At 42.0% G+C, this 14,216-nt stretch overlaps 1 protein-coding gene across 2 annotated transcripts in view; it reads left to right on the forward strand.

Annotated features, from left to right (window-relative positions):
• Window positions 1-6,670: 6,670 nt before the first annotated feature.
• LOC140319390 (FERM, ARHGEF and pleckstrin domain-containing protein 1) overlaps window positions 6,671-14,216 on the forward strand; it is a 48,397-nt gene continuing 40,851 nt past the window's right edge. The window contains exons 1-2 of one of the 2 annotated variants that reach the window (XM_072397000.1): window positions 6,671-6,936; window positions 9,990-10,196. In XM_072397000.1, coding sequence (XP_072253101.1) covers window positions 10,017-10,196 — 180 coding nt within the window. In that variant the 5' untranslated portion in view covers window positions 6,671-6,936; window positions 9,990-10,016. The remainder of the gene's footprint in view (window positions 6,937-9,989; window positions 10,197-14,216) is intronic. The other variant, XM_072397001.1, reaches the window with a different exon arrangement.

Here is a 14,216-nt window from a genome sequence, read left to right on the forward strand (position 1 = left end):
TTATTTTTATTCAGTATTTTTTTTTAGTAAAAAGACGTGTCTGAAGGATTTTGTGACCCCCTTTTTCTTTTTCTTTTAGATCTATGTTACAGATAAATCCTCATTCCCATTGTTCCATCAGCAGATGACATCATGGCCCAGTTGCAGCAAACCAGGCCCAGAGCATGCTACCACCAACAAACACAACATTTCTCATTTAAACAAAGAGCTTCAGTTCTGGTGTCATCAGTCCACGGAGCATTTTTCCTATACCGATCTTTAACAATGTGCGGCCAGGCGTAAATATTCTCTTAGAACAGTGACTTTCTCCATGCAGCTCTGCCGTGATTCCCACTGTTGTTCAGCGTTCTCCTGATGGTGCACTCATGAACATCAACATTAGCCAATGTGAGAGAGGCCTTTACTTGCTCAGAGGACACTGTGAGTCTCAGGCTGTGGTGGATGTCTCAGATGGCCTCTTGCATCCTTTGTGCTTTTTCTGAAATTTCCCCAGTGTTAAAGGTTCCTACGGAGTCCCGGGGGTCCCAATTATTCCCATGGAAAGTTATAGCAAAGCTGCCCAACTTCATTTTCACCATTTATGGATCAGCTTGTATTTATGCATTCAAAAGCTGACATAAAATAACTCTGTTTCATATAAGATACATTTTCAAATGGCCATTTTGGATTTTATGTTCTTCACAATCTTTGTGAGATTGTTCTTATAGAAACCAAAACTTTACCATCAAGTTCCCTACATAAGTTGATTATGAAAAAAAAAAAACTAATTGTATGGATTTTCACAACATATGAGGGTTTTTGTGTATTCCTTGCTTTGGGAAAAATAATCTAAACACTTCAAAAGAAACTTTTTTATTTTGTTGAGGTCACATAAACACAGTCTAAAGCACATGGTAACATGCCAAGACAATGCGGCTCCACTGATGAGATATAAACACAATGAAATTAAAGATGAAAATAGCATTATATAAACACTACCAAATATAGTACGCTAATCTCACAAAGTCTTTTTTGCTGGCATGTGGTTCCACTCTGACACTGGATCTCTGCTGTGCTTTTCCACAGAGAAATCCTCCCCGGCCTAATTTTCTCATACAGATATGTGGAAGTAATAAAACCAGTGTGGTCCTGCTGCTTTTACACATTCACTGGCCATGGGGAGAGCGGATTCTCTGTCTCTGCCTGTTCCCTAATTTTTCCCTCGGTTTTCTTTAAATAGAGCGTGTGATGAGACTCCCCCGTGCTGTTTTCCTTGCCTTGCAGAGGCGTAGCTTGGCAGAAGCTCTAAGCTTATGTCCAGGGGAAGAAGCCTTATTCCTGAGCATTATGGTTGCTCTTATATTTCCTGCTCTGCTTGATCAGCTGTAGCAACTCCCTGTCTCCCTACTGTGTACTTCCACCTGAGCTCTCCTCTGCCAGGCAAACAACATCTGAGTTAAATATCACAAGATGGGCATTGTTATTGCACCTGCTGACAACATTCATGACTCAGTACTTTAGTAGTCTTGGCCTTTAATTGGCAGGAAAGGGTTTCACACTGAGGTCAATCAGCATAAAAAAAGGATGCTTTTTTACAGCAAGAATGTATAAAGCCTGAAAATTAAATTAATTAATTAAATAAATTAATAAATGTATCCCTTAAATCTATTTTTAGGCACATTTTTATTCTTCTGAAGAAAAAAAATTAATTAATTAGTTACTATAACTTCCCACTTCTATGTTTTGAAGTGTTTTGATATGTTGGACAAATCAAAGCCCATTAAACCCTGCATCTCTCTTTTGCCTCCTTTTTTTTTTTTTTTTTGCAAACAGCAAAGACGAAACGGCTTCTCAAGAACCGTCTGAGCCAACTGTGCACTTGTTTATCAAAAAGCTTTTAACGGCAATTAGGGATGCAATTCAATCAGCAACACACAAACACAAATGCTGCTGATTTGTGAAGAGTTTTGAAGCAACATGTGAAAAGAGTTTTTGCAGCTGTTTTTCTTGTACTCCAACCTGTCACCACCCTCACCCAAACACGCTTTCTTTCATGTCCTGCCTTTTCTCATGAGAGCAGAAGCTGGAATAAACTTCAAGCAACAGCTACATTTGCGTAAGTTCAAGTTGAGTAGGGCTTCATTTTAAAGTGTGAGACTGTAGTTTGTGCACTAGACTCACAGTTATCCTGTGTGTGAGTGTCTGTGTATGCTTCCAGACTGAGCAATGGAAGTTGGCTCTGGCCCTGATGGCCTGGTATTCAAAGTTGGTGGTGACAGCGAAAGTGATGCAGAGACTGAAATAGAATCTAGATCTCATTTTTACATCTTGAAACCCGTCTTGAGGAGAATGCACCTCTAGGAAAAAATGTTGTGTGGAAAGGTTTTCCAAATGTGTTTGAGATGCCAGCTATGCCTGCAGAATAGACCAGAACTCATGACAACTTCTCACTTTATCAAAAGGTTACTGAATAACAGTTTTCACCGAAACTACTAACTCCACCAATATTCTAAACTGTGTATTTTCTGTGCATTTTCTTATGAAAGAAAATTCATACAATGCTTTAAGCCTAACTGACTGACTGCTGACTTTGTAAAGAGATCCATATGTGTGACCACTTACAATCATGCAATATGGCAAACTGGATAGAGCTAAAAGGCTCAAATTATTAAAGCAAAATTATTTTAATTTCTCATGAGCATCAGTTAGATCCAGTGACTATGCATAGAGCAAACTAGTCTCCTCTATAATTATCTAATACATGCTACTAAGTCTCTGACCAATGTGGAATTAATTACTATGGAAATGCTATCTTTTTAGGGTTAGATAGCCTTGGCCTTGTTTTTTTTTTGTTTTTTTAATCTGTGATTCAGAGTGTTATAATTTACCTCAGTGGAAACTGGTCCAGCAGCCTTGAAACCAAACCACACAGACAAATGCATAACTTCTGCATTGCTCTTTCCCAACTGTTCATAACAAGAGCTTGCCCTCACACGCCCAACTCCTTATTTTAAACAGAAGATTCAGAATCTCTAACTTTATGTGAATTGAGATGAAGAACTCTCCTACACACCCTGTTTGCAGATTAACGATAATCAGTGTGTTCCCAAATAAAAGCTTGTGTGTTCTGCACATGTTCTGTTCTGAGGTTGGATTTGATGATGTAGTGTGATTGTAAGTATACCTCTTGGATGAAATGGCCCTAGAAGAAGCCAAATTTAGCTCAGTATGAGGTTATAATAAAGTGTGGTTGAAAGCACTGGAAAAAGCTGGGATTGAACTGGAAGTTTTTTTCAAAATATGCAAACACCATACTGACACTGAGCCCACTTAAGACCTCTGTGTGCATAAGAGCTTCAGAACTGCATTTCCAGCATATAATACCCTCTCAACAATGTTCATTACATATTTTGTTTCTAATATTCTAAGTGTTAAAGCCACAAGTATTCAACTGTACACAAACACTGGTCTGAATCCCAGTTTTTTTTTTTGGCTTGGTGTCATGGTGAGTGATCATGATTTCATGTAACGTCTTTCTGAGATTATGTTTGGATTTTCAGACAGTTCAGTTTTGCTAGTGTAGACTTAAAGTGGGAAGATGATACAGGAAGCTGAAGGTGTCTTGAATGCACACAGTGTGTTATTGAATCCTGATGTCCAAGTATATAATGTAGAAGCAAACAAGGAGACTAAATTCTATTCATTTCAGCTATTATGACTTCATTTGCCGGGGTGTCGAACACATTTGCAGTGGGCTGAAAGAAAACAAACATCTTGCAAGAACTTGTTGTACTATTAATGAATAGTGGCAACTCTCATGGTGTGATTTTCCCCTCGTCCCGTGGTGATCAGTGTGAAGTTAAATTAATGACTTCATTCACTGTTTCATAAGTGGATAAGAGACCTCTCAAAACATGGCACCAGATCTTGATTGCTTACATAACTAATCCAAACCAGCATTGTCGCTAGTCTGTTTTCCCTCTTCTCCCAGCGGCTCTCACTCATTTCCATGCACATGCTGATATGTTCATCTTTGCCTCTGTTCCAAACACAGTGCCTCCGGAGAGCCTACGAAGCTGCCAAGACACCAAGTGTGATTTCTTCTTCTTCAGTCCCACACCACTAAAGCGTAGGAGACTTCCCTTCCTGCCAGTGAGAAGAAGGTGGGTGAGCAGCAGACATGAAAGAGAGATGTGGATGGAAAAAAAATTCCTGTTTAGGTCTTCCACCACTCTTCAATTCTTTTACCCTTGTCCCTCCATGCAGCTACATACATGGGGGGTTGGTGATGTAGAGCCAAAGAACCCAGAAAGGAGAGCAGGGAATACACAGCAGCGAACAGTTGGCAGTGATTACATAATATAACCAGAGAATCCTTAATATCTGAATGTCCCATCTTGGTGCTTCACTATCAGAGTCAAAAAGTTGCAGTTTTTTTTTGTTATCATGTTTTGACACTGTTAAAACGGACTGGCCCCATAATACATTTGTGATACTATTGGCTTCAGACTGAAGACCTCTATTCAAGAGCCTCTTTATGTAGAGTCCATAAAGAGATCCAAAGCCCTTTCTAAGGATAGGCAAAAAACTAAAAAGAGACAAGCACAAAGAGATCCCAGAAAGATATGCCAAACTACCACAAAGAACCAAGGATATGCAGAATTAACCTAATGACATGCAAAGTGACAACAAATGGAATGACAACCACTCCAAAATGCCCCCAAAGATATGAAAAACAGTAACAAAGGGATGCAAAACATCCATAGAGATGCAAAACAGCCAGAAACAGACAAACGACAACATAAATACCAACTAAAAAAAGATGTAGAACTGGCATAAAGAGATGCAAATGACCACTGGGTGTGTCGGCTTCACATGTCCCACTTTCTCACAACTCATCCATGACTATAGGCATCACAAAAAAACATTAACTAAAGTTTTTTAATTTCTTTTTTTGCATGAATGTTATGACTTCTTTGTTTATTGTACAAAAAAACCCCTACATTTTGAATTTGAAACGCTCATAAAAAAAAATATGTCCAACGTCCTATTCAAAAATGGTAGGTTGGTACAGTCCTGTTCCAAAGTATGAATTCACATAACACGCCCTCGCCTCCCCAATACTTTGATCAAATCTTCAGTTGACTGGCATTACAGACCTCTTGCAGGCTCTTGCAAAGGATGAATGAATTCTGTTCTTGAACACTTGAGCCTGTGTGTCATATTGCCAATAAAATCAGCGTGACCAAGTCAAGTTACTGCGATTCAGCTTTCTTTGCCTGGTCACAAGACCACATATCGAACTGATTCTAACTGCTGTTTTTTTGGCAGAGTTTCACACAGTCCTGCTGCTATGCATGACATGAAGGAGGAATTTTAAATGCAGAATTTCACATGCCATCTCTGGTTTGCACTTTTTTCACGCTCCACATCTTGTGATCCCGCTTCCTGTCATTCCGTACTTTATTGTACGCCACAGTACCATCCAGTGGACTTTGGGTAAAAGTGCAGGTTCTTTGGTGGTCTTGCACTTCAAAACGGTGCAGCATGTCATTCACAAGTGACCTGGAACAAAACAGAGAAAATATCTAACCCCCCGCCAACCTCTGGAGGATGCTGTGGCATTGCTAATCTGGACCTGTGTCAATCAGTGTGACTTTGAATGAAGTGAAACATGTGCTTTTATGGTGATAAACGAACAGGCCACACAGCCTGAAAAGAGCATTGGATAGCCCCCACTCCTGCTATATAATATAAATAAAAGAGTATCTGTCTTAGTCCATAAAGACACTCGTTTAATACATTCCTGTTTGTTCTTGCCAAACAGACTGGTTAGTATGTCGACTCTCACACTCTGTGAAAAATTGGCCAGTGTGTATCCTTAAGAAAGCACTGATAATGTCGAACTATGAAACTTTGAAATGACATTGATTTACCAAGCTGACTCATATCAAGATGATTCTATCTACTTTAGAATCACATCAGAGAATATAAAAAAGGGATCTGAATGCTAAAGGGGAAGCGATGTAATGTAGATGGTGCATAACCTGTGAAAATCCTGTATCATGTAGTGCACATACCGCCTTAAGTAAAAGAAAGAGCACATAAATAACTCAAATATATCTCAAACAAGGCAAAAAGAAGAACAAATATATTTGCTGCATGTCATGTAAAAACAAACAAAAAACTATGATCCACAAATACATTGAGTACTTTAGCTTTTATGAATGTATTTTTGAGATTAACATTTCCAGTGCAGGACTTTTTACTTGAAACTTTGACAGTGTGACACGAGCATGCTTCCTCCATTGCTGCACAACATTTTACAATTCCATGCACTCTCTATCTTAATTCACACCAATCTTTAGGTTGTTTTTTTAGATGTCCAGTGGCATTATTCATTCTACACCTTGTCTTTGCACTGTGTCTCACTTACGCCTCACACCAGAGTCAGCACAGTTCAGTCCTCTGGTTACATCTTCAAAAGGCTGTCAAATGAACCCCTATAGAGAGTTTAAACCTGTGACCATCGTGTCCTTTTGGGATGTTGGGTTACAATTGACATTGCTTCGTTTAAAAGGGGGTGACAAGCAGAAAAGCAAGAGCTTTTTATCGAATCAGTTGGGTTGTTCCAGCCGCAGCCGCTAGGTGGTGGTGTTGCTCTTCGGTGCACCCGGTAGAGCTGAGAAGGTGGAGGTGCTGCACCTCCTTCATTGTCTGACTTAAAGGCACCGGGAGAGGATCCGCCGCTCGCTCCAATGTAATCCCGTCTCTCGCCCGGCTCACTCACTCAGTCGTCCGCCATGGCGACCGCAGGAAGCCTCCTCCTCGGTGCGAGCTGCGTCTAAAACTCAACCGGGATCCATTTTGCCCACCACGGCAGGACGTGGATGTAATATCTCCCTTCAGCTGTGGGAAATACTTTGGTGTGGACAAGCCCGCATTACGAGAGAAGGGGTAAGAATCGCGCAAGTGTGCTGTTAAGGGAAGTGACTCAACTTGTTTGAGGAGATTAGGGTTAAGTCTTTGGAGTGTCTTTCCCATGTTGTTTTGTGGTCCTGTAGATTTCGAGGGAAGGGGACAACTCTCCCTGTGTGAAATCGCTCATATGCGGCCAGTTAGTGACTGGCCGTCCTTTCTGTCCTGCAGTGTGGGTTGCCTTTGCACAAGTATTCCTCAGCACACGCCGCAGTCGCTCGGGTGTCGTTGCTGTAATGTGACTCATGCATCACTCTGACTTTTAATTCATCGGAATTTTGCCAGGAAGTGTGCGTGCGTTAAATGCCACTTCGCTCCCAGGTAAGTCCGAGGAGTGTTCTAATGTCACGTCCCCTGCGCCGTCTCATAATGTCCTGAGGATTACAGCTGCCTGCTCTATTAACCCACATTACGTTCACGTTGAGAAGACCTTGAGCGATGAGTCAGGAAAGACCTCCCCGAGTGCAGGATTTCACCACATTCTGCAGCCATTTACGCCAAAGGTTGCACCGGCCACATATCCTGTTGGTTGCCATACCTTTCACTTAAACACATGTCTTGATGCCAATGATACAGAGGTAAAATCAGCAATACCAGCCACACCCAGGTATCACTATCTGTTGCAGAACGCGGAGGAAATTGAGCTTTTTTTCTTCTTTTCTTATGCTTCTCTCAGGTAAAGAGCTGGCTTTATCAACCGCAGCCTCTGGGCATTCAGCTGTCACTAAAGGTTTCCAGCTGTGCAGTGGTGGACATTAGTGAGGGGGCCCCTGCACACAGAGGAGCCACTGTTACATCCCAGGCCAGCAGTCACTGCTGCACATTACACATATGTGCGGAATTTCAAGCAAACGAGTTCAAAGGCAGGGGTAGTTTACCCTTCCAATCAGCCAGGAGTCGGCAAACGTCCCTCTGGTGTTGTAATACTGGGCATCTGTGTTTAAGGTCACACTCTGGTCCTGGGAACAAGGTGCCATCTGCACAACTGGTGACCGTTTTGTGTATTTGCATTGGTTCCAAGTTCCCCATTCAGAGCAACACATGGAGCAAGACTCATGACCAGTTGATTCATGATGCTCTGTGCTAGGGAGGGCATGTGTTGGCTGAAATAATCACGGTCTACTCTTTCGCTGGCGTCCGTTTCACTGGTGCTTTGTTTGGGGAGTTTCTGGTTACGTGGCATGCATGTGCAAGTCATAGAAGCCGCGAGTTTACGGACTAGACGTGAGACAGTTGCCAATAATCAAGACAAGAGCCACTGAGTGATAGGGTGAGGATCGAATGTCGTAAACGACTGGATCCCTTTTCTTTTCCCATTCACGCTCCCAGTGACAGCGTTGGATCTGGATTTCATCAGGCTCAAGGAGAGGAAATCTGTGCTTTCTCTGGAAAACACCAATATTTGCACTCTCTCCTGTGTGATGGTGGGGAACGGACAGGTGCGAATGATACAATGTGAAATAACTTTGTGTTATCTTTCAGTTGGCAAATGCAAATAGGAACTCGAAAGAATGACCTTCGAAAAAAATGAATGAATAAAATCCCTTCTCAGTTTTGTATGTCTTAACCGAAATGATACAAAACTAAACCAGATGTTAAAACATGAGAAATTTAGTTTGGCAATCAGTCATTCATTAGGCAAGACATCTTGTAAGAAAATTCAGAGAAGATTTAAAGAAATAAAACCCTTTTCTAATTTCAATAACCCATCAAAATTCCAATCTGTTAGCCTATAACCTTTCTATGTGCCTCCCTTAAGCATCAGGTAGACCGTCATTGAACAAAATTGAGTGTATCCACTGTCCTTGGCCTGTTTTCCACATACTCTTGATGATTACATTATCCGCTCCTTTGAAATGCCTTATTCAGCTTTACCTTGGCAGCAGTCACTCACCTCTGTGGCGGCTGAACAGCAAACTCTGAGCAAACTCAGACTCTGATTGTAGAGGTACCCAGTGAAACCAGCAGCCATTGCTTTTCCAGACCTTCTATTTCCAGTGGTTTCATCAGATCGCTTTAGACCATTTATCCACCATTTTTTGCCATCTAAAGTCAAAAGTGCACGATGATATTTGAGTCGACAAACCATTTATTCCATTACTTTTGCCAGTTCCAACAAGATTTGTTTGATATTGAGTCATCTAGTGCCCACTAGCCACCTTTCACGTCACCTTAGTGTTCCTATCTGTTGTGGGAATGTAACCCGGGGAAAAGCGACTGAAGGCATGTTGTTATTTAGAAAGCTCCCCAGTCCCCTTAACTTCCAAACCCCTTTCCAGCGTTATCCAACCAGATCTGAACTCTCTGTTTTTTTGTCAGCTGCGCCGTGTCATTACATCACTTCAAACCTACCTTCCAGTGTATTGTTTGTGGGTTAAGCCCTCTGGCTTTTTTTTTTTAAGCTAAAAAGTTTCATGTGGTCTGGTGGGTAACTTTGGTTAGAATGGAACAACATTTGCTGCCTCGCATATTTCTTTCTGCACAGCGCTTCCCCATTGCCATTGCTCCCAGGTTACTCTTCATTCATGGCTTTCAGTTCACATCTCCTGCAGCGTCTTTACATGTTTGACTTGCTGCCCTTGAGACCTATTAAACCCAAAGTATAGTATGTCTCTGTCTTAAGCCATAATGGCCTCCTTTTATGACTTCCCGAATCAATTGTCGTGTGCACTCTTTGATTTTTACACTACAGCCTTGTGATTAATTTGTCAAATTAAATGACAGCCGCCTGATTTATGCGTTGAAAACAAAAACTGACTTGGATCTTTTTTTTTTCTCCTCTTTTTTTTTTTTTTTTTGTTAAGCAGTAATTGAGTCTCCCACAGGCAATAATTATCAGCCATTAGTGCTGAGTGCAAATACTGCAATTGCAATTACTCTGTCCCTGTGACACGAAGGTTGCTCATTCCGTCCTTTGGGTCGTGACACAGTGTTTGTGCTTTTCTCCACCCGTACCCATCGTCACTGTGAATGAAAAGAAGTTTAACTACGGGGATATTTTCACATGCTTTTGTGTCTTTGATGCGGTGTAGGCTGAGCAGTGAGCAGCGCAGCGCGCCATGGCAGAGCCAGACCCAGAGCCAATGCCCTCTGGAGCAGGGCAGCGCCTCGGAGCCCCCGAGACCGTTGGTATCAGTACGTTGGATCCTGGACTCAGACCTCCGGTCATGCCCCCTGGGCGACATATCACCATCAGGGTCCGTATGTTGGACGATACCGAGGAGCTTTTCGACATCTCGGTGAGTTGCTATCTTTCCCAGTCACCTTTCTCGATGGTGGTACAAATGTGGGAATCAGACTTTTCATCACCACAGTTTGGCCAAGAAGCATTTACCATTTTCGTCACAGCAGCAGCAGTCTGGTTACAGGTTGGCATGGCAACTGAATGCTGCATGCTTGGATGAAATTGGTGAGATCCTTTTTAGTAATCTCAGTATTCTTCCACTTTATTATGGTGATATTTAATGTCTGTTCGCTGCTACCTTATCCTCCCGACTGTCTCAAATCTGCATCATTTAAATTCTTTTATAACACAATGACTCTTCCACTGTTCCCTCTTTACAAACCTGGACTCTGTGATGAATGTAGTGAAGACAAACAGGTGGACAAAAGAAACAGGATCGTCAGTTTTGCGTCTGAATTTGGGGGGAGGCTATAATTTGAATTCCATTCATGATCTCTGGATTTAAAAGATTAACTTTCTCATCGCAGTGATCCAAATTTAGACACTGTGGTCTGAGCTAGTTTGGAGGATTAAAGCTAAAATTAGACACTGATTGTGCATGAGCTCTTTTTATACCTTTCATAACGGTTTAGATACAAACTAATGTTACTTTATACGAGAGGCCGAGTCTGGGAACTCAAAGCTAACAGTTTGCATCCATCCCTCTAGCTTTATTGCGTTGGACGTTTACATTGTGGTTTATTCTGAGTCAGTCACACATGCACTGCCCTGCTTACAGAGTAATCCACAGCTGAAAATAGTTCCTTAGTATTTTTTTCAAAGATTTACATCTATTATCAAAGGAAAAAAGGCTGGGTGACAAGCCCATAGATGGTGTGGGTCTTTGTCTCAGGATTTTCTGTTCAGTTTGAGATAAATTATATTCAGTAGCATCAGTCATATCATTAATAGGTGGCACCATTTCCCCCCCAGTATTCCTCCGAACTGGAAAATGTTCTCAGAGTTCAATCTCATGGCAGAAACACGAGGTGTTGCTCATTGTTAGAGGCAACGTTTTCTGGCAACTACCATTGCTGCCCAGAGCAGAACGAGACGAGTAGGCTGAGGAAAGGGGGAAGGTGATGATGGAGGCGAGCAGATTGTATCAATTGGACTCGGCTCTAAAGCTGCTGAGCTGTACTGACAGCGAGTGTGCAGTGCGGGATGGAAACGTGCTTCTGGCTGTTTCCCAAGCTTCTATAGATGTCCCTGCAGCAAGGTGGCTCTCCCTGTTCATCCCTGCTAATCTCTCCAGTCGTACCTGTACTTAAGGCTCTCTAGATTCTCACAGTGAAATCCTCTTAAAAGTTTTTCGTTTAAACCATTATTTTCTCTGCTTTGGGTCAGATGAGGCAATGAAGCGTTTCATTTTTTTCTTTTAAGGTACCCGATCCTTTCACTGGAAGCCCGAGAACAAGCTGGAGAAATCTTAAGTGAAACAAAGTGTTTATTAGGGGGTCACAGATAAAGTATAGCGCCGCTGGACTCAGAGTGACAGAGATCTCACAGGAAGCCCGGCAGACCGAGCCCCGATATCCGGAAACATTTCATATTTCTATTCACCTTTATCTCACAGAGGTTGTACTTGCACTCGACAGAGTATGATTGGCCAGTTTTTAGCAGGCCAACCACCGTCCTCGTCTTGTTCTGTACCAGACCTATCCGATCTAATAGAGACGCTTTATCTGACCCAGTTATTTTGTCCCATTATGTCACCTTAAAGTCTTTGACCATTCAAGGACATACATTGAGTGGGAAAAGTACAAACTAGGAACATAGGTTATTTAGTAAAATACAGAATATGAACACATAATGTCTAAGAACAAAGCCAATTAGAACCGATAACTGATTCTTTGGAATATTTGACCTGTTCAGTCGTTAAAAAGTCTTTGGTGTCGCGTCTCTTTTTGACCTTGACTTTTTTTCCGCATGGGAAGAATAGGTTTGCCAGCAGTGACCTTTGAAAGCAGAAAGACACGGAGTCGGTTGAGCCTACATCTGAGGCAGAGCAGGTTAGGAAGGGATTTTGTTCATCCTGCCGCTGAGCTCGTGATCTGTTGGGCTGCAGTAAAATCTACTCTCCGACGCTCGTTTGCTTAAGTTCGATATCAATCTCAAACTTTCCAGGGTCATATACGTAAGTGATGCGTTCACAGAATAACCATGCGTGTGCCTTTTCCTGCACACAAATTGGTATATATAGAATATGCTGTGTATGTATGTATAAACCATGTGTACACACGTTTTTATACTGTATAAATTTTACGATACAGTGTTGTAGCGATATAACCCTGATATGAGGTGGAAATGGGGACAAAAAAAGCTTGCTCAGTATTAGAGTGACTTTTTTTTCCCCTGATCATTTTCATAATGTACTCTTAATTCAAATGTGGTTCTATAAATAACTGCAGCTGTGCGTGGGGGCTGGACATAATGGCTCTGGAAGAACTCTCTTATTAGACTTTGAAAAGAAAAAATGGTATTCGGAGAGCATTCAGCTTCCGTGGCACAAGGTCGTCTCGTAGGCCGGAGCGGCAAACGTGCCGCGACCCGTCCTTATGTCCGTGTGCCTCTCTTTTGATCAATGTACAGACTGTGTGTCCAATCTGTTGCCTGCCCTCTTCCCCGAGCCCTGATGTTCTGTGTGAGCCCATCTGTGTCATTTCCCCTAAACCCGCAGAGCTGGTACTCCCCCGATTTGTGATGACAGACCGAAATTTGTCCCAAAAAAAAGGTTAATTTGCTCAGCAGAATGTTTCTTCGTGAGGAGTGTTGAGTCTTGATTAGGATGTAAAATGACTGCTGTTCTGTATTTGAGGGGCGGTGATGATAAATTAGAACCTCCCCCTTGTTTTTTTTTTTTTTCCCCATGCTGGTTGAGCAGCTGAAGATGTGGCTCAGGAGAGGGTAACAAAAGGCCCCTGCTAACAGAAAGCTTCATTCATGCTCAATTTAACACACATTATGTCCTCTACTTCAAGTCGGCACTTGAGATAACAATCTCAGTGGGCTTTATATTGTTTTCCCTGGAGGTGTCGTGGAGTGTGTGTATATATATATGTGTATATATATATATATATATATATATATATATATATATTTTTCCCCAGTCATTGTCTCACATTTGAGCTGGTAAGAGCGTCTGAAGTTCACTATCACACTTTTTTCTAAACAGAAAGGAGAGTTTTATAGTGTGTATTATATCATAGAGGACACACCCACTCAATCAAAATGACAGGGTGATAATCTCAGGCATTTGGTTTGCTTAAAGCAAGGGGTTTAAATTCAGAAGTGACTGCATGTAATTCAATTTGAACGTTCATAATAACTCTTTCTTTTTCATCTTTTTATATTGGACGTGAATTCAGAGGACAGACAAACTCGGTTCGCATGCTGCTGGTGTCGGGCTCCTGCTGCAGTGAATGGAGATGTCCGCATTGTCTCCAAAACTTGTTTTTCAAGCGATTATTCTCATCTTTTATGCCACCACAGGAACACCCTGTGTTGTTCCGAGGGGGACATTTAATCTCCGACGTCTTTTTGCTTCACGGAAGCAGAAAACGTCTAACCTTACCCCGTTACCGATACCGGAGGCTTTGGTTCCAAGTCCTCCGTTTGAGGTGGGGTGAATTTCCACCTCGGCAGGCGGAGTATCAGATGGTTGGGAAACAAAAAGGGGCCATCGAGCCATCTTGTGGGTCGCATACCATGCTGTGGCCTACTTAACACTTTGGCTGTGAACACATTTGTGTTGATGCTGATGATGTCTGACTGTAGAAACCTGAACACTGTGTAACGGATCGATTGTCAAAGACACTTGCATCCATATTTGAATCTAGTCTGAGGCTTTTTTTTTTCTTAATGTTTTTAATTAATTAATTTCTACTTGAAACTGATTTGCTGCTGTTTTTTTTCGCTGATGGAGAGTTCAGTAGAGCAGGAAATCCCGACTGCAGTCCTCAGTCCGCCTTGTGTTCCTCAGGCTGACTCTGGCCGTGCTGATGTCTTGCTGATGGCTGGTTGAAGTGCTGCAGAA

This window comes from Leuresthes tenuis, unplaced genomic scaffold (genome assembly GCF_036924035.1).
Source record: "Leuresthes tenuis unplaced genomic scaffold, fLeuTen1.0.hap1 SCAF_12, whole genome shotgun sequence".
In the NCBI taxonomy this organism is placed as follows: domain Eukaryota; kingdom Metazoa; phylum Chordata; class Actinopteri; order Atheriniformes; family Atherinopsidae; genus Leuresthes; species Leuresthes tenuis.